This window comes from Vulpes vulpes, chromosome 9 (assembly GCF_048418805.1).
Source record: "Vulpes vulpes isolate BD-2025 chromosome 9, VulVul3, whole genome shotgun sequence".
NCBI classification, from domain to species: Eukaryota; Metazoa; Chordata; class Mammalia; order Carnivora; family Canidae; genus Vulpes; species Vulpes vulpes.
The window spans coordinates 72,524,130-72,542,350 of NC_132788.1; the positions used below are offsets into that span (position 1 = coordinate 72,524,130).

An 18,221-nucleotide genomic window follows, 5' to 3' on the forward strand; every position below is an offset into this window, starting at 1 on the left:
CTGCCCTGTAACCACTGTCCTGACTTATGCCAGCATCTGTTGGTTTTGCCTGTTTGGGAACTTTGTAGAAGTGAAATAATACAGTGTCATACTCTTCTGTGTGTGGCTTCATTCCTTCATGAAGCACTGGTTTTTGTTTTTGTATTTTTTTAAAGATTTATCCATTTTGGGGGTGGGACAGGGAGAGAGAATGGTGGGGAGGGTTAGAAGGACAGGGAGAGAGTCTTAAGCAGATTCCGCACCAAGCCTGCAGCCCACCATGAGACTTGATCTCAGGAGTCTGAGATCAGGACCTGAGCCGAAACCAAGAGATGTTTAACCAACTGTGCCACTTGGGTGCCTCTCTTTTAGCATTATTTTTATGAGCATTCTAACTGAGCATTAATCTTAAAGATCTCATTCGAGCAGCTTGAAAAAGATCTAGCAGATTCATCTCTCTGAGGACATGAAATCCCAAAAAGGTACACAGCTAGTCATGTAGAACTGTAGTTGTATAAGGAGCGGGAAGTAGGGAAATTGGGGAGGGTTAGGTGTTGAGTAGGTTGTAGGTGGCATATTTCTGAGCACTTTCCTCTTTGCCTTTGCTGACCAGTTCTCAGCAGGACCCCTTCCCTGCCAGAGCACAGCTTTCCAGGTCCAACAAGGAACAGACCCAGTGGGTCTGCATTTAGGAAGGAGCTGTACGCAGCTCTAGGTCTGACTTCTCTATGCAGGGGAGAGGAGTTAAATTGCTGCCTTTACTATATCAGTGAGCTGTACTGATGGGCACAGCGTGCAGTGGTTTTGTGTGAGAGCAGAGGGAGGTACAAGCAGGCCTGCCCCAGAGGTGGCCACTTAGTGCTGTTACCAGCCCTTGTGAGAAGCTGTCTGTCCCAGAGCTGTGTCCTATCAACTCATTTCTGTCCTCTCCGCAGGAAAGCAAAGGGTTCCAAACTTCCTTCAGAGAGCATATTAACTATGTTTCACAGTGAGTGGGAATAGGCAGCGCTTATGTGATATGTGAGACAATTAATAATTCCAGAAAAGCCAAACCAGGCAGCAGGCAGTGTACCACTGTCAATCAATTTTAGAACAAGGTTGTCATTAAGAAACCGTAGATGGGATGCCTGAGTGGCTCAGCGGTTGAGCTCCTGCCTTTGGCTCAGGGCGTGATCCTGGGTCCGCGGATCAAGTCCCACATCAGGCTCCCCTGCAGGGAGCCTGCTTCTCCCTCTGCTTGTGTCTCTGCCTCTCAATCTCTCTCTCTCTCTCTCATGAATAAATAAATAAAATCCTAAAAAAAAAAAAAAAAAAAGAAACCATACAATGGTTCAGGATTAACTGCTTCATGGCATTGTGATGTGTGCTTAAGAAGACTTTCCACTGTGTATCATCTCAGTGAGTAGATAAATATTTTGAATTTTCAGAGTTTTTGACTCCTGTCATAATTTGGAGAGCTGCATGCTTCAGCTTGTGCATGTGGTAAACATACCAGCACTTAAGTATTTTCCTGTCTCAGTGTTGTGAAAGCAACAGAGCACACTAACTTTATATTTTGTAACCAAGGAGAAGTTTTCAGCATTTAGAACAAGCACACAAAGAAATAAACACATTAAATCATTTAACCCGGTCTTTCCCTCTCAGAGCATGCCAAGAAATTTGGAAGCAGTCATTTTCATTTTGCGTTCAAGATGGGAAAGTGGAGACAAAAAGGACATTTTTGAAAAATTCAGCCAGAACCTCCACTCCTGTAGACCTCAAAACTGCCCTGTTTCACCAATTCCTAGTAGTAGGTCTGGGTATAAGAAGTTGGAGGGCAAAGGGCAGAGTGGGCAAAGCTACTGGTCCATGGCATCACGAATGGGTGTCAGGGGAATGAAGATACTGGCCCCTCAGCGTTCAGGATGGCAGGTAAGATACAGACCCTATGCCATGCCAGGCAAATAGCATTTTCTCTGTGTTCCATGACATGAAATAGCTTTGGAAGCACTGTGTTACATAGACTGCTTTTATAAGACTGAGGTGGGATTTTAGCCGAGTATTCAGTAAGTAAGAGCCCACATGGGAAGGCTTAGGGAAGGAGTGTTCCAGAAGAAGGGTACAACAAGTGCGAGGGCCTTGAGGCACGAATGCATTAGTGTGTCCTCTGGATAGAGAGAGGACGGTGAGTGGAACACAGTGCCCTGGACATGAATGGTGGGTGACCTCACTGAGAGGCAAGCAGAACCCAAGGCCCAGATCTCTGGGGCTTTGTCCTCACTGGGGAGTTCAGATTTTATTCTGTTTTGGGAAGCCATTGCAGGTTTTTACACAGGGAAACATAGAAATGTAGAACCACCGTGTTTAGATTCAGAGGGGAATTAGAAACAGACTGACCCATTCTCTGCATTTTATTAGTGAAGGAAACTTTTCTGTGCTTTGCTGCTGTTGATATTTTTGGTGGGGTCCTTTTTTCATCTGTAAAACCAGGAGCTTGTATGCAATGCTTTCTGATTTCTGTTCAGCTCTAAAGACCTTGATCCCTATATACCCCTCTGTATTATTGTTCCAGAACCACTGTAACAAATGACCACAAACTAGATGGCTTAAAACACAGAAAGCTATTCTCTCAAAGTTCTGGAGGCCTGAAGTCCAAAATCAAGATGTCCTCCACAGGGTTGGTTCCTTCTGGAGGCCTAAGAAGGATATCTGTTCCATGCCTCTTTCCTGGTAGTGAGCAATCCTTGACATGCCCTGGCTTGTAGATACATTACTCTAGTCTCTGCCACCATTATCACACAGCCTTCTCTGTCTCTATATCTTGACATGGTACTATTGTAAAGACACCAGTCCCCCTGGAGTCATTGGATTAAAGGGCCTGCCCGAACCCAGTGTGACATCATCTTGATTTGATTATATCTGCAAATCCTATTTCCAATTAAGGCCCTATTGACAGGTTCTGGTGTTAGGACTTGAACATATCTGGGGGGAAGTGGGGGGACACACTTCCACCACTTTCATAGTAATGCCTTCTCCATCTTATTTGACCTCCACTTAGTTTAATGGAATCCAAACAGCCATTTCATCTAAACAGCTACGAGGTCAAAATACTGCACCTCTTTTACTAAACAACATTGTTTGCCCTTTTCACATAGATGAAATGTAGAAATATTGTCAGAACTGTTCAAGTCTGACATACCCAAAATGTCGTGCTTCATGGAATCATATTAGAGAAGAGTCTATCTCTCACCCTTGGACCTATCAGCTTTACTTCTCCAGATCCTTTTATCTTCAACAGAAGTGGGGGTTTTTTGTTGTTGTTTGCTTTGTTTCTGTTTTTATGTATTTTTTACTTAACCAGCTGTTTGGTTTCATTCAAATTACTTGCTCTTTGCCTTGTACTAGAAATTATTTAAAGCATTTGTGTGTGTGTGTGTGTGTGTGTGTGTGTGTGTAAAACAATGTGACATTAATTAAAGATGAGGTCGAAGAAGGAAAAAAGCAACAAAATTAAAAGGGAGGCAGAACAAAGCTTCAGGTACATTCCATCATGCCAGGTGGGCCATGGATTTTACTTTCCTAACAGCCAGTGTGGAAAGGGGGGCCTCCAAGTTTCACTGTGCCGAGAGTTTTATGTGGCTGATTTTGAAATCGACTCTGAACCCCAGTGTGGAGGATTATCGTGAAGCACATTTCAGCAAAAGCAGTTCTTCTGGGGTGCAGGGGGAGTAGAGGGAAAGATGGCAAGTTGATGTGTTCACATTTCCATCTCTGCTAATCTGATTCAGTCTGGCATAAATGCAAAACCATTTCAGGGAGGGATTGAGTCTGTTTCTGTCAAACAGTTCTTTATGAACATTGTACCTTTCTTAATCTGTTTATCACTTCACCCTTCCATTTCTTATATGGGTATCAGTGGTGAAATAAATAGTAGCCTCTCTGGATTTGGGTAAACCTCCACTCACCTACCTGAGGCATGCTCTTCCATATGTGGGATTATCATAGCAATTTTTTAAAATATAAAGTCATTTACTTTGCTCTAGAAATGTGCATGTGTGTGTGCGTGCATGTGTGCAGGTGTAGCTAGTGCAGCTACATATGTATGTCATGCTGAGGGGGGGTCCTTATTTCTGAATATTCATTATTCGAATTTCTGTGCTTACAGTTACAAAGGGAAGTGATGGTAGAACACAGAAATATTCACTAATGATCAGACCACCTAATAAATTTAGTCCCCATTCTAGCATATCATTTCCTTCCTAGCATCCTACCTACCTATTTAGCCAGTGTTTTTGTTGTTTGACTTCTTACTGATCTTTGATACTATACAGTGCAGATAATTTGCAGAGTCAGCAAAAGATCAAGGACTTCAGAAGGGTGGGTGGTGAAAGTGATACAGGAACTGTGCTTGAGCCACACACACACACCCACTGATGTTGAGGTTTAGAAGTGTGGGATTAGTTAATAGTTGAAGAAGAAAACTCTACAATAATAGTGACATTAGTGGGAAGTCTTTAAATGCCAAAGGAATCATTTGAGTGTCATGTGATTGGAAGACCCTTGAGAAAACTGATGATGTCATGGTGATTATTTGTTCTCTGATTTGCTCTAAAAGACTGACCTAAAGTGATGAATGTCATATAGCACTATACTGTAATTTCGTTAGAACAGTTACAAACATAATATTTGGTTCATTATTTGTTCAGGAGAAATGGTACATAGTTACAATCATAACCTACATATTAAGTCATTAGATATTTTATGAACTTTTTTGTGTAGTTGGTAATTAGTTGAGATCTTAACCTTTTTTTTGTTACTATTTATTATTAAAATTTGGCCTTTTAGTTTGATTTACTTTAAGTGAACTTTTTTGGTCTTAATTTATCTTCCATTAATGAGCATCTCCATTGTCTATTTGCTTTAGCTGTGAGAGGTGTGGTATGTTGGAGAGTATCACCTCAGAATTCCCAGAACCTGAAACTATGACCTTATTTGGAAATAGGGTTACTGCAGATGGAATTGATTGGAGAAGGTCATGCTGGAGTAAGGTGGGCCCTTAGTCCATTATGACTGGGATCCTTGTAAGGAGAGGCAAAGAGACAGACACTCCAGAGGGAAAACAAAATGTGAAGAAGCAGACCCACAGGAAGAGTGCTGTGTGATGACAGAGGCAGAATTTGGAGTGATAGGTCTACAAGCCAAGGAATGCCCAGGGTCGCCAGCAACACAAGAGGGAAGGGAGAGGCATGGGGGACAGGTTCTCCCTCAGAGCCTCAGAAGGGACATCTATCCTCTAGAACTGTCAGGAAAGAAATTTCCGTTGTTTTAAGCAATCAGTTTGGGGTAGTTTATTATGCCCTAGGAAACTAGTATAGGGAGTTGTCAGAAAATTATTCTGCTACTCTGTAGACGACATGCTAATTTGCAGGCCCACAGAGGTATTACGTCAAGTTAGAAATAGGGTGAAAAGTGATTTCACTGGCCCAAACTCAATATGGCTTGAATAACTTGCAGTATTTTCTGTATTAAAGAAGTAGCTTCTTGTTTAAAGAAATAGGTTGTTTCTGTGAATGAGCTGGAGGCAGTTTTCACTAGTACACTATAACAGCACACAATTCTCCTCACCTGTGCATCAATCAGCCCTTGTGTTTCATGGCACCTTTCAAGAAGAGACTGTAGCCAGCAACTTCTACTTAAAGCTAACGCATTATCTTTTATTTATTTATTTATTTATTTATTTATTTATTTATTTATTTATTTATTTATTTATTATTTTTTTACTTACTCATTTATGACAGAGAGAGAGAGAGAGACAGGCAGAGGGAGAAACAGGCTCCATGCCAGGAGCCCGACGTGGGACTCGATCCCGGGACTCCAGGATCGCACCCTGGGCCAAAGGCAGGCGCCAAACCGCTGAGCCACCCAGGAATCCCCACGCATTATCTTTTAAATCAGGCTACATGAATGTGTTTTGGGCAGGGGATTTTGAAGTTTGGAACTGGTTCTTCTCAGGAGGCAGGAATTATGATCATGTGCCATTATCATCAATACCCTTTATAAAGAAAGTTGATGTACTTGTTTGTCCCAGACAGAACTTGGTGTGTGTGTGTGTGTGTGTGTCCTTTGAAATTAAAAGGCCAAGTCAGTGTATTCCATCATCCAGTATGAAATGTTTGTTGAATTGCCTCACTGGCGCCCTGTCTTACATTATCAGTTGCTGGCTCTAGTGTCAGTATGTCATGCCTGGCAGGTTAGTGGGTTTTGGCAGAGGAAATGAAACCTAGTCAGTTACTATGAGATTTATAGTAGATCTGCTATTGCAGGAAGTGGTGAAAAGTTGATTGATTGTTGGAGACAAAACTCTACAACAAGAAACAGGATGTATGCTTTCTGTTTATACCCACGTTTTCCTACATTTTAGGGCTCCTTTTGCACTTTGTTTTGGCTGTTTCATAAGGCCATGCAATCCCCCTCCCTACCGCCCCACTGTAACTCATTCACCAAAATATAAAGTAATTGAGGAAATTTTATATTAGCTTAGCCATGGTAAAGACATGCACGTCCAGCTGTTACTGTTACTCTTTCATGGTAGTTGTATTTACTGTAACTTATCAAAGAGCAGTTTTTAACTTAAAAAAAAATCCTCCAAATAGGGTATTATTTCACAAATACAAACAGAATGAAGACTTTTTAAAAAGTTACATGGTAGGATTACGTTTCCAAAAACTTTCTAAGGTAAACCTGTTTTCAGTATTTTATTAAAATTTGGCATTACTGTGATCCAGTTGTCATGTCTCCTTTAAAGGATGAATCTCTTTACTCTTGATTGAATACATTCTTAACAAGTAGGTGCTCTTCACTTAGACATAAAATATATATTTTAAGTATAACTCGTAACTCAATGTATTCATTGCTTTGTATCTAAATGTACCTGGTTTTTATACGCATTCTGGGTAACTAATGTCACTGGACAAAGCTTTTTGACATGAACTAGCTGGTCTGTTTTGAGTGTGACAGTCAAAAACCACTAACTACATTAAATGAGGTGCTTTCTGAAACGGAAAGGGCCATTGCACAGTTAGGTTCTACAATTTACAAGGAGTGGCAGACTTAGAACCAACTCTAATTGTAACAGTGGTTGAAAGAACAAAAAGGCTTCTTTTCATGGCTTAATGAATAGGTTTCTTTTATTGCAAGCAATGATCGCTAAGTTATCTGCATAAAATAATTGAATAGAAACAAACCCAACTTTCATTCCTTGGATTATTAGGTCACATTCTACATCAATTATGTTTTGAAAATTTTAATTTCTTTTTATCCTAGCATTCTTTAGGGGAGAATTCAGAATGCCTCTTCCATAAACTTAAGGTTTCTATCACAACTTAATTTTTTAAAGAGATTTTATTTATTTGAGAGAGACAGAGATAGCAACAGAGAGTTAGTGAGGAGGAGAAGGAGAAGCAGACATCCTGCTGACTAGAGAGCTTGATGTGGGGCTTGATCCCGAGACTGTGCATAACTTGAGCCGAAAGCAGACGCTTAACCAAGTGAGCCACCCAGGTACCCCTCTATCACAACTTTAATATTAATTTAGGAAACTAGCCAGCTTGACGTAGAAAAAGTGAGACTGCTAAGAAAAAGAGATGAATCAGCATGTTAAAGAATCAAAAATGAACATAAAATTCATTTTTTACATACTTATTTTTTAAAAAAACATTTATTTCAGAGAGCAAGAGAAAGAGAGCACAAGTGGGAGGGGCAGAGGGAGAGAGAGTATCTCAAGCAGACTGTGCTGAGCATGGAGCCTAACTTGAGGCTCAATCTCACAACCCTGAGATCATGACCTGAGCTGAAACTAAGAGTTGAATGCTTAACTGACTGTACTACCCAGGCACCCCCATTTTTTACATATTTTATATAAACAGGTTGTTTAAACATAATATAGTACTTAAAGTAAGAAACAACCTGAAGGATAAAAATTCAGAGTACCTAGTAACAGGCACAAATCCTGTTAGGATCACATGGCTTATCTGAGCCACTATTTTGCCTGTCAAAGTAGATCCTATTTAGTCTCACGTGTGTGGGCTCTGCTGTGTCTGAAAAGAGCTAGGATTACAGGTGAGAGGCTTTGAAATTCCAAATTTGTTCTGTTATACATGACAGATACAGTGTAGTAGACAATAATAACAAGGATCCAGATAGTTCAACCAGAGAGTTGACATACCGACTCCCTTCACTGTATCCATAAAAATAAGTCAGATGTGTTCTTCCCATTCTAAAACTGTGATTAAGGCTCAGATGTACACTTCACTGAAGTTTGCTAAGTGAAAGCCAACAGTGTTTGCAGACTTCTGTGCCCGTGTCGGTCAGAACTTGCTCATTGGGAAGACGTTGAATGGAGCTCCAACTGGGGAGAAGTGAAGAATGTGGTCTCAGGATGGGAAACTCTTCAGAGCCTGGATATTTGTGGGTATGGTGGAGGAGGGAGTACACTAGAGCCCCAAGGCATGGGAGTCTGGTTTCGACTGCCCCTGGTTAGCTGTGTATGTAAACTTCAGCAGGAAGTCTCTTACCCCTCCAGGCCTGTTTTGTTATCTGCAATGTGGACAAAAATGAAACTGACCTGTGAGGAGGTTGTCATTTGGAGCAAGCAAGTGTTTGTGAAACGTCATCTTTCATAGATTGTCGAAAGAATGTGTCATAGCTAATAAGAATGTGAGGTGTATGGTCACTGACGTAAGAGCTTGTATTTTAAATATTTATTTAAATAGATAGGTTCCTTGCTCTTTATCTGTTAAAGCTGTGGTTTATTACCCAGAGAGGACCTGCTTCAGTGGAAAAGATGGCAGTGACCTAGGGCCTAGGCTGACAGGGCCTTAGGGCAGAGATGTTTCAAACTGGTCCACTAACTCAGACCAAATTCTTTACCAGGGGTCATCAGAATTTCAAAATACATGTTGTTTGGACATTGTCTACAACTGCCTTAGACATGGACGTAAATTATGTGGCAACCCTCTCATTCTGTGCTCCTAGAGAGTTCTCAAACTGGCAAGAGCATCTCCAGAGTTTATCACTTGTTGGTGAATCATAAGCTGACTTCAGCAGATCTTATCCTAGTTTTTCTCTCCACCCTAGCCACCTTCCTTTTTCTAATCTCTGGGAATTCCAGCACACACTCAGGGGTTTCCTTGCATATGAGAAGGTTGCTCTCCGTGATGGCCATTGCCTGTGGCCATTCACCCAGCTTCCTGTACCTTGCACCCGCCCTTGGACACTGACTGCGGTAGAGATTCTGGGCCCTGACTGCACTTTTGGAGAGGCAGCAGCGGGGACAGATCATCCCTGCACAAAGTCATTACACCACATATTCTGTGACCAAAGGGTCTCAGACACATCTAGGCGCATTTATGTGAAAAATACCATCTTTGTTCACTAGTTCCCATTGCCCCACCAGTCACTTCAGGCTCAGTGAAATTAAGCCTTATTTTCTCAATATTCTGGGATGGACTGCTCTTTTACAAGTGAATTTATCTTATGAACTCACCCTCATCAGGTTTGTGTCAAAGCCTCTAAATGTTTAGTACACTCATTTCACCTTTGGACTTAGAGAAACATAGAAGCCATATCAGCATGTTGACCATTTTCACACACTGCCACCTTTTTCAGTTGTCACTTTAGATTTTCTTCTATGGGAGAGGAAAGACAGTTTTTGGACACCTGCAGTAAGTATACTTTTCATTGCTTCTTTCATAACAAAAGGAAAACAACTAATGTATCCAAGTTAATTAAAAAGATTATTTATTATAATGTAATGTTACAAATGTAGAATATCCTCTGATATAACATGAAATGGTTTTCTAATAAAAATAAAAAGTGCTTCATGCTGCTCTCTATGGTATTGCATTTTAGTTTTTGTATATTTAAAATTTTTAAATAGGTATTACATTCACAGAGTTTAAAAAATAATGTGCAGTGAAAAGCCTCCCTCTTACCATCACCTCCAACCTTTCCAGTCCTCACTATCCCCCCATATAAGTTAAAGTGTTTTCTATAGCTTTCTAGAGTTTATTGATAAGTATACAAGCAAATAGATGTGTTTATATTTCTTTCTCATTTTTTAACCTAAAAGGTAGCACACACATATGGCATGCCTTTTGTTGTTGCTATTAGACAGTATATCTGGGTTAGCCCATGAAGAGCTTTGTTCCTTAAGCAGCCATAGACTCTCTCCCTTTGCATGAAGAGGCCATAACTTATTTAACCAGTCCCATAATGGTGGGCATTTGTTTGTTTCCCATTTTGGGGTATTAAAAACAATGCCAGAGGAAATAACCTTGGGCCTCTGTCCTATAGCATATGTCTTTAATTTTCAGATGCGGTATTGCTGGGTCAAGAGTATGTACATTTTCAATTTTGTAAGTTCTTGCCAACTTCTCCTTCACAGGGGTCGGACCTGTTTAATTTCTCAGCAGCAGTGTAGGGAGTTGCCTTTTCCCCCACAGCCTTGCTAGCCATGCTATCGAATGTTTGGATTTTTGCCACTATGATAAATGAAAAATGTATCTTACTGTGACTTTAGTTTGTATTTCTCGTATTTGACTGGAGTTGAATATATTTTCTTATGTTTAAGAGGCATTTATATTTCCTTTTGTGAGAATTGTCTGCTTATGTCTTTTTTCTGATGAATTGTTATATCCATTTTTAAGAACTCTGGGGGGATTAGGCCTTGCTCTATGACATGAGTTGCCAGTATTTTTCTCAATTTTGCATTAGCCTTTTGACTTTATGATGATTTTTTTGGTTTCTTGTCTTACAGAAGTTTTATTTTGTTTTGTTTTGTTTTGTTTTTTAATTTGTCAATCTTTCCCTTTTTTGTGTGGCTTCTGGATTTTGAGTCCTAGTTAGAAAGGGCTTCCTCATTCTAGGGTCATAAAGGGATTCTCCTGCATTTCCTTGTAATACTTAATTTGCTTCATGTTTGGGTGTTTTTGTTTTTGTTTTTTACATTTATATCTTTTATATGTTTCAGGATTTATCTTGGTATGTCACGTGAAGTATGGCTCTGACTTTATTTTGTTAATTTAAGTTCTGTGCCCTGTTGTGTTCTTGGGCCAGGTAATGAATGGTCCTAATATTTCTTCTTAAAATGGCTTTCGAGGTCCAGCAAGTTGGCAGCTCTTGCAGAAGCCTTAAAGGAAGCATCCCTGACAAAGGCCCAGCTGGGACTGGAACTGGAAGAACTGGAAGCTGCAGCTTTTCTTGTGCAGGAGGAAGAAACAGCATTAAAAGCAGCCCACTCCATTTCCAGGCAGCAGACACCTTCCTCCAGTCCTGAGGCAAGTGATTCAGAGGAATCAGACAGCACCAGCGAATCTGAAACCGAAGGCTTGGACTCCGAGCAAGGGGAGCTCACGGGTAGTAAATCTGAGACCGTAGATCCCTCACGAGGTCCCTCTTTTGAGGCAGGCAGTGCCCTGCTTATTGATGACAATGGGGTGTGCAGAAACTCTGCCATCGGGACATCTGGTGGTAGTCCAGGCAAGCCACCTGCCTCCTCCTGTGCTCTTGGAGGGTCCCGGCCGCTGATAGAGGAGCTCGGAGAGCAACTGAACTCAACAGTTCAAGTTTCTGAACCCGAGGACTCTGCTGCTGGAAGCCACAGCAGTGTGCAGGGCAGAGTCAATGGGCAGACACCAAGTGACAGACTCTGAGTGGTTTTCTCCACCATTGAGAATTATGTCAGATTTGGTTTTCTTCACTGAATGATAATTCTTCATTTTCACTTTGTTGTCCTTCTTAGTGTATACAACACTTTTTCAGTGAGCTGATGTTGATACCTGTTGGTTTCTTAGTACAACTTTAAAAAATAAAGTTTTAAAGTATTTTTACCAAAGTGTCATTAATATTGAAGATGAAATAACAGTTCAGCTGGAATCCCTAGAATGTAGAGCTCATCAATATGTTTTTTCTTCAAGATTTTATTTTTAAGTAACCTCTATACCCAAAGTGGGGCTTGAACTCACAACCTTGAGTCACATGTTTTACCAGCCAGCCAGGCATCCTTAGCCACCTCTCCTACCCCCCATTAATATTTTAGGAGCCTCACCCAGGTATACTTGACATACAGTAAACTGCATGTATTTAAAGTGTACGGTGTGGTAAGTGTTGACATCTGTATGCACGAAAATGAAATCATCACTGCCGCCAAGATTCTGTACTTACCCATCATTTCCAAGTGTCCTCATCCCCCTTTGTTACCCTGCTCCCCTACCCCAACATACCACTCCTCCATTCCCCAGCAAGCGCTGAATTGGTCTGACACTGTACATTAGTTCGCATCTCCTAGGATTTAATATAATTGAATTGTGTAATATGTACCCTCTTAAAAATTAGGCTTATTTCACTCACTATAATTATTTTCAGATTTGTCGATGCAGTATGTGTTCAAGAGGGCTTTTTTAAAAAGCTTTTTGTTTTTTCCCCGTATCTGATTAGTATCTGATTGGATAGATTTTTCCATCCACCTACTGATGGACATTTGGGTTGTTTCCAGCTTTTGGCTGTCACAAATAAAGCTGTTATGAACATTTGTGTGCAAGTCTTTGTGTGGACATATGCTTGCATTTCTCTTAGGTAAATATCCAGTAGTGGAATGGCTGAGCCGTATGGTAGGTGTATGTTTAACAATTTAAGAAACTGCCAAACTGTGTCCCAACATGGCTATACCAGTTCACATTTCCACCGATAGTGAATGAGTGCTCCATGTCTTGCACGTTCTTATCATCACTGTGATCCATTTTTACCATTTTAATAGGAGTGAGGTGGTATCTCACTGTGGTTTTAAGTTGCGTGTTTTAAGACTTCTGTTGGTGAGCATCTTTTCATATGCTTGTTTGTCCTCCACAAATCTTTGGTGAAGTGTCTTTTCAAATCTCTTGCCATTTTATTTTTTAAGCTGGGTTGCTTGTTTTCTTATTTTTGAGTTTGAGAGTTCTTTATAAATTCTGGATACAAATCCACATTATGAGTCATCTTTACATGCCATGTAATCTTTGATAGGGCGCCATGCATTGTAAATTTCACTTTGTTGAATATATGTTCTTAAATTCTTCAGCTTTGTCTGGGGATGCAGTTAAGTTTCTTGGAAATAGTTTGATCCTTGTACGTCTTGCATGTGTAATTTGTTAGGCAGGTCTAGAACAGTGTTCAGTCTAGGATGAACTATTTCCTGATATTAAGGAAAGATTTTCCCATGCCCTGGGAATTACAGATTTTCCAGTCTGGGTGGGTGATAGAAATAGGCACCTGTGTGAATGCTGAGTGAGCACTGTTCCCACTAATGCTTTCAGATGGTACTTTCCCAAGATGACATGTTCTCATCAGTAAGTACTCTCATGAGTAGTAGAGGGGCCCCTCCAGATAATCTGGCCTTCTGTCCTGCAAATGCTGGCTGCTTGGTTCTCCCCTTGTCCTCAGCTCTGTCTCCTGAACTCTGGAGTCCACTGGAGTCCCTCCTCGTGCAGCTTGGACAGTGGGTCAGAGCAGTAGGTCAGGTGATGATGCAGCTCACTATGTTTGTCTCTCACCCCTCAGGATCACTGTCTTACGTTGCCTGACATCCAGTGTCTTGAAAACCATTGTTATGTATACTATTCCTGTTTTTCTTTTTTGGTTATGTTGGGTGGGAGAGTAAATCTGGTCTTTATTATGCCATCTTGATTGGAAGCGTAAGTCTCCATTAATATTTTAAATGTGAATTTTCCCACTTGAATGTAAGCTCCCAGGGAGCGGGTTCTGTGTCGTATCTGGTTACCACTGAATCATCAGTGCCATATTCTCAGCGCTACATAAATATTTGCTGAATGAATGAACAAATGAAATAAACCAATTTGCTCTAGGGAGGAAATGAAATGAAATCTGATATGTATTAATCTCAGTAGCATTTTTATTTCAAGGGTATGCTCCCTTTTACTCTAGGTTTATATAGGTTGCCAGTATTTGTATTTCCAATATAAATTTCAGTTTGTATTAATGGGATAGTTGGGGTGACTGTGCCATTTGACACGCATGTTAACTCCTGAGCACTGTAACTGCTTTGTCGGAATGTGTTCAGGACTTTTCTCAGACTCCCTGGAGAGCTTCAAAATCCCTATGACCATTGAAAATGCATTTCTTCTCAGTGGCACATTACCCGAAGCCAGTTTGAAAATGCATTATCTGTTACTCCCCTCATCCACTTCTAACGTCAAGTTCAGCAGATACACTCTTGTCTAATAAAGCCATGGAAACTCTTCCTTTTACCAACTCTGTCTTTACTTAGGAATCTACACAGGATCTACCTCTGTGAAGCTTGCCATGGGTGGAAAAACCTGTTACTCCCTTCCTAAAAGAATAAGCAAACATGATCCTTCCTGGACATCTCAGAGCAAAGGAACTCATGAAACAACTCTCAGGAGTATCAAAGACAATATGAGTGGGTGCCTTAATTTTGGCTCTATGTCTGCTGTGGGTTTTTTTTTTTTTTTTAACCTTCTCTTTATTCACAGAGGGTTAAAGCTTTGTGATATCACATTACCCTGTCTTTGTTTAAGATTGCACCACGTCTGTAACCCAAAACAAGTCCAAAGGTGCTGCCTTTTATTTGATTTTTTTTTTTTTTTTCTAATTCAACAACCTGCCAAGCAACTCTAGGGATCTCCAGTAATCATGTGAGTTTCCCAAGAGCCTCAGGTGAGATGGGAGGGAAAAAAATTGTTGGCAAAAGAGCGGGAGGGGACCTCAGCGACTGGTCCCAGCTCAGTGGGAAGAACTTAGACTTTGGGGTTGATGAGGTGAGGAGGTGAGTTCCAGAGCTGAAGCTCAGGTGTGAGCAGCCCCACAAGCAAGGTACACCAACCTCCAAACCTACGCCTTGAAAATGGGAATAGAACTATTTTCTTGCTTATTTTAAAGGGTGATGAGACTATGTTCAAAATACTTTATGAACTGGAAAGTATTAAACCAACATAAGGGTTTATTACTCTTCCCTGACTTCCCCAGAGCTGAAACAGGGTTCTGTTCAGCTACCTGACAACAGGTCACTGGGGGAGCCGGCACTGTGAAAATGAGTCAGCCGTGTTAATCGCTTCAGAGGCATGCCAGTGGTAAAAGTCTACACAGTTCAGCAGATTAGACAGAAATATTAATTATGTCAATGAATCACAGCACTGCCTCATCTTCTGGGTTCGCATTATCATTGACCTATTTTTCTGTGTTCTGTCTCTCCTCTGCCATTACCCTGGAAGAATAATCCAGGGCTTTGCCGTGGGCATGATGGGTTTCAGGTGCCAGTAACTATGCTGATATCATCTTTCACTGGCACAAGATTAATTTACAAATGAGCCAGGGCTGCTCCCTACCACTTTCTTAGTTGAACAGCTGGGGGGCGGTTTTCACACCTGCTAGTGGAAAATCCACTTTGGTTGTGTGGATCAAATTCTATTACAAAGAATGGGGGATGGGGGAGGAGAGAGGGAGAGCCAAGTTTTCTCCGTTGGAAGACTTCATTAAAAAAGTGTGCTTTTTTTAATCAGAGGGGGCTCCTCTATTTTGTTACAAAGAGATTTTTATTATAACTAGAAATTGACCCATGTAGTCAGCAGTGACAAACACCACTAAAAGAAAACAGAAGTGAGTTAAAGACGATAGAGGAATAAAACCTTACTCAATCAGATACTGAATCTGCATAATGTATTGTAAAATATTTGAAGATGCCAGAGCCCCCTTGTATCAGCTGATCTGTCATGTAACAACATTGCATGTCAGGTGGATTGAAGTGAAACTTCATAAACAAATCTGTTTGGTCAGGCATCTCTATTAAAGCGAATCAAAAACTGCAAATGTTTCCTTAACATCGTTCTGTCTAAATCCCCAATGGAATTCTTGTTTGTGATCTGCTCCCTGTGCCGGCCGTTCTCCGAGCGCATTATATATAGTTTCAATCCATACCAAATGAAGGAAGCATTGATTAGACTTGATTTAAGGCAGCAAGTGATAAATGCAGCTGGAAATTGATTCATACCTCTCCAGTGACTGGGGCACAGCCATCCACAGTTGACACAACTCTTGTCTCAAGGCTGGAGAAAACAAACAGGGAAACACATGTCAGACAGATAAATGACTTGGCTGTTTTGAGCTCTCCGTGGAGGCCATTTGTTTCCTAGATAAGGAAGACTGCTCTCCAAAGTCATGAAAAGATAAGCGAGAGGAAAAGGATGAATGTGGAATTGCATGCCTGAGCACTTGAAAAAAAAGAAAAGAAAAGAAACCGGACCAGAAAGGATTTACCTCCAAGAAGAATCCTGCTAGGAGGCTCTACTCTCCGCTCTGCTTTCATCTCAGGGGCGCTGCAGGCAGGGAGTTTGCCAAGCAAACTTCAGTCCAGCTAGGCTCTGTCTCCGGGATTTTAAGTGATGGCGGTGGTATGCTGTCGTCTTTCAAGTTCTTTCCGGGGAGACATTTCCCAACTGCTCTCCTTGGAGTGAACATTCAGGGGGAAGAAGCAGCCGGCTTCCGGCCTGAAGTGCCAGCAGTTCGACCAGCAGCCCAGAACCACCCCCCGAATGCAGTAGCTCTCTGGCAATCCAGTGCCTCTCAGACAGCCTCTCCCACAGTATGTAGTTAAATATTTACTGTGTTTATGCTCTGTGTTTTCCCACGTTGACATATTTGCTCATGCATTGCTTTCTCTTCTCCCTGTTACTTTGCATAGGTGGACATACATTTCACCCATTCTTCAAGGCCTCATTGAGCCTTCATTCTTCCCGGCTGGAAGTTATTTTCGTCTTCTGAACTCCCACTGGATTGGGGCCAGGTCCTGCTGGAAAAGCCTTGAATTAAGGGACAGCTAAGGGATCAGAGTAGGGATGTGTGATTTCTGTGAGGCTATGCTATAGAGCAGTGGGTTCCAGAGTTCCTATGTTGAGACTTCTGCAAAATTAAAATTAGTGGAAAACAAACCACTATGGAATGCAGAGGGCTCCTGACAAAGCTGCCAACATTTAATTTTGCATATACAGTTGACCCTTGAACAAGACAGAGGTTAGGGGTTAAAAATGCACATACAACTTTTGACTTCCCAAAACTTAACTATTAGCCTGCTGTTGACCAGAAGCTTTACAAAACATAGTTAAAAACATATTTTGTATGTTACATGTAATATAGACTGTGTTCTTATGATAAAGTAAGAGAAAATGTTACTAAAATCATAAGGAAGTGATGGGCACGTGGGTGGCTCAGTTAAGCATCCAACTCTTGATTTCAGCCCAGGTCACAATCTCAGGATAATGAGATGGAGCCCTGCATTGGGCTGCGCTTCAGCGAAGCATCTGCTTGAGATTTCTCTCTCTCCTCTGTGCCTGCCCCTGCTCCCACACTCTTTCTCTAAATAAATAATAGATAGAATCTCTTTTAAAATCATAAGGAAAATATATTTACGGTACTGTATTAATTGAAAAAAAAATCTGTGTATTCGTGGAAATGTGTACTTCAAACCCATGTTGTTCAAGGGTCCCCTGTATAGGTATCCTCACCCACCTAGTATTCCACTGAAATTCCACTTTCTTTCATAAAAGCATGTTAACATCAAAAAAGTAAAAAGACATGTCAGAATACAAGTCTGTCTTCTAAATTGGACATTTATTAGCTTTATGAAAAACTCTTTTCCTTGAGAATCAGAGTTGGATTCATCAGAATTTTCCTGTCCTGCAGTGTATTTGCCAAGCATGGATGTCCATCTTGTCTAGGTGTCTTCTCAGCAGCTCTTCCTCAGCTGAGGTACAGCAGCTGCCTAGTATATTTTAGAAACAGTACACCTTTGAATTAGAGATGAGACTAGACTTTACTAACAGCCATCACATGTTGAGCCACTGCCTTGTGCCAGTCTATGTGAGGTCTCTCTTGTTTTAAGCATGTCAAGCAAGGCCTGTCTCCACTTTAGTTCTTCTCTAGGCTCAGACCTGCCACTGGAGCTCTGCTCTTAGCTGACTGCATCGGGGTTGAACTTGACCCAAGGGCAGGCTGGGGCTTCTGACCTGGAAAGCTTTATTAAACCATGGGTTCTACAATTCTGGCAGCATACTTGGACCATCTGAGAAATTCTAAAGAAAGAGATACCCAGCCTCCTCTGCAGACAGTGTCTAAATAGGCAAGAGCTGGAATAATCAGATTTGTGTCCTCAGAAATTTGCATGGTGAATTACAGAGCACAATAGGCCCTTGGCAGTG

General features: G+C 41.2%; 1 protein-coding gene and 2 long non-coding RNA genes across 4 annotated transcripts in view; 2 read left to right on the plus strand and 1 right to left on the minus strand.

The window, feature by feature from the left end:
- Positions 1 to 12,545, plus strand: part of SHQ1 (SHQ1, H/ACA ribonucleoprotein assembly factor) — a 101,180-nt gene extending 88,635 nt beyond the window's left edge. For both annotated transcript variants that reach the window (XM_025984750.2, XM_072720429.1), the window contains one exon: positions 11,117 to 12,545. In XM_025984750.2, coding sequence (XP_025840535.2) covers positions 11,117 to 11,669 — 553 coding nt within the window. In that variant the 3' untranslated portion in view covers positions 11,670 to 12,545. The remainder of the gene's footprint in view (positions 1 to 11,116) is intronic.
- A 1,071-nt stretch (positions 12,546 to 13,616) lies between these two features.
- LOC140593912 (uncharacterized) lies at positions 13,617 to 16,469 on the minus strand. Its single transcript, XR_011994338.1, has 2 exons — positions 16,285 to 16,469; positions 13,617 to 16,073 (listed from the first exon to the last, which is right to left on the minus strand). It is a non-coding gene; the product is annotated as an uncharacterized lncRNA (long non-coding RNA).
- Positions 16,470 to 16,472: 3 nt separating this feature from the next.
- On the plus strand, positions 16,473 to 17,609 carry LOC140593911 (uncharacterized). Its single transcript, XR_011994337.1, has 2 exons — positions 16,473 to 16,609; positions 16,709 to 17,609. It is a non-coding gene; the product is annotated as an uncharacterized lncRNA (long non-coding RNA).
- The last annotated feature ends 612 nt before the right edge of the window (positions 17,610 to 18,221 follow it).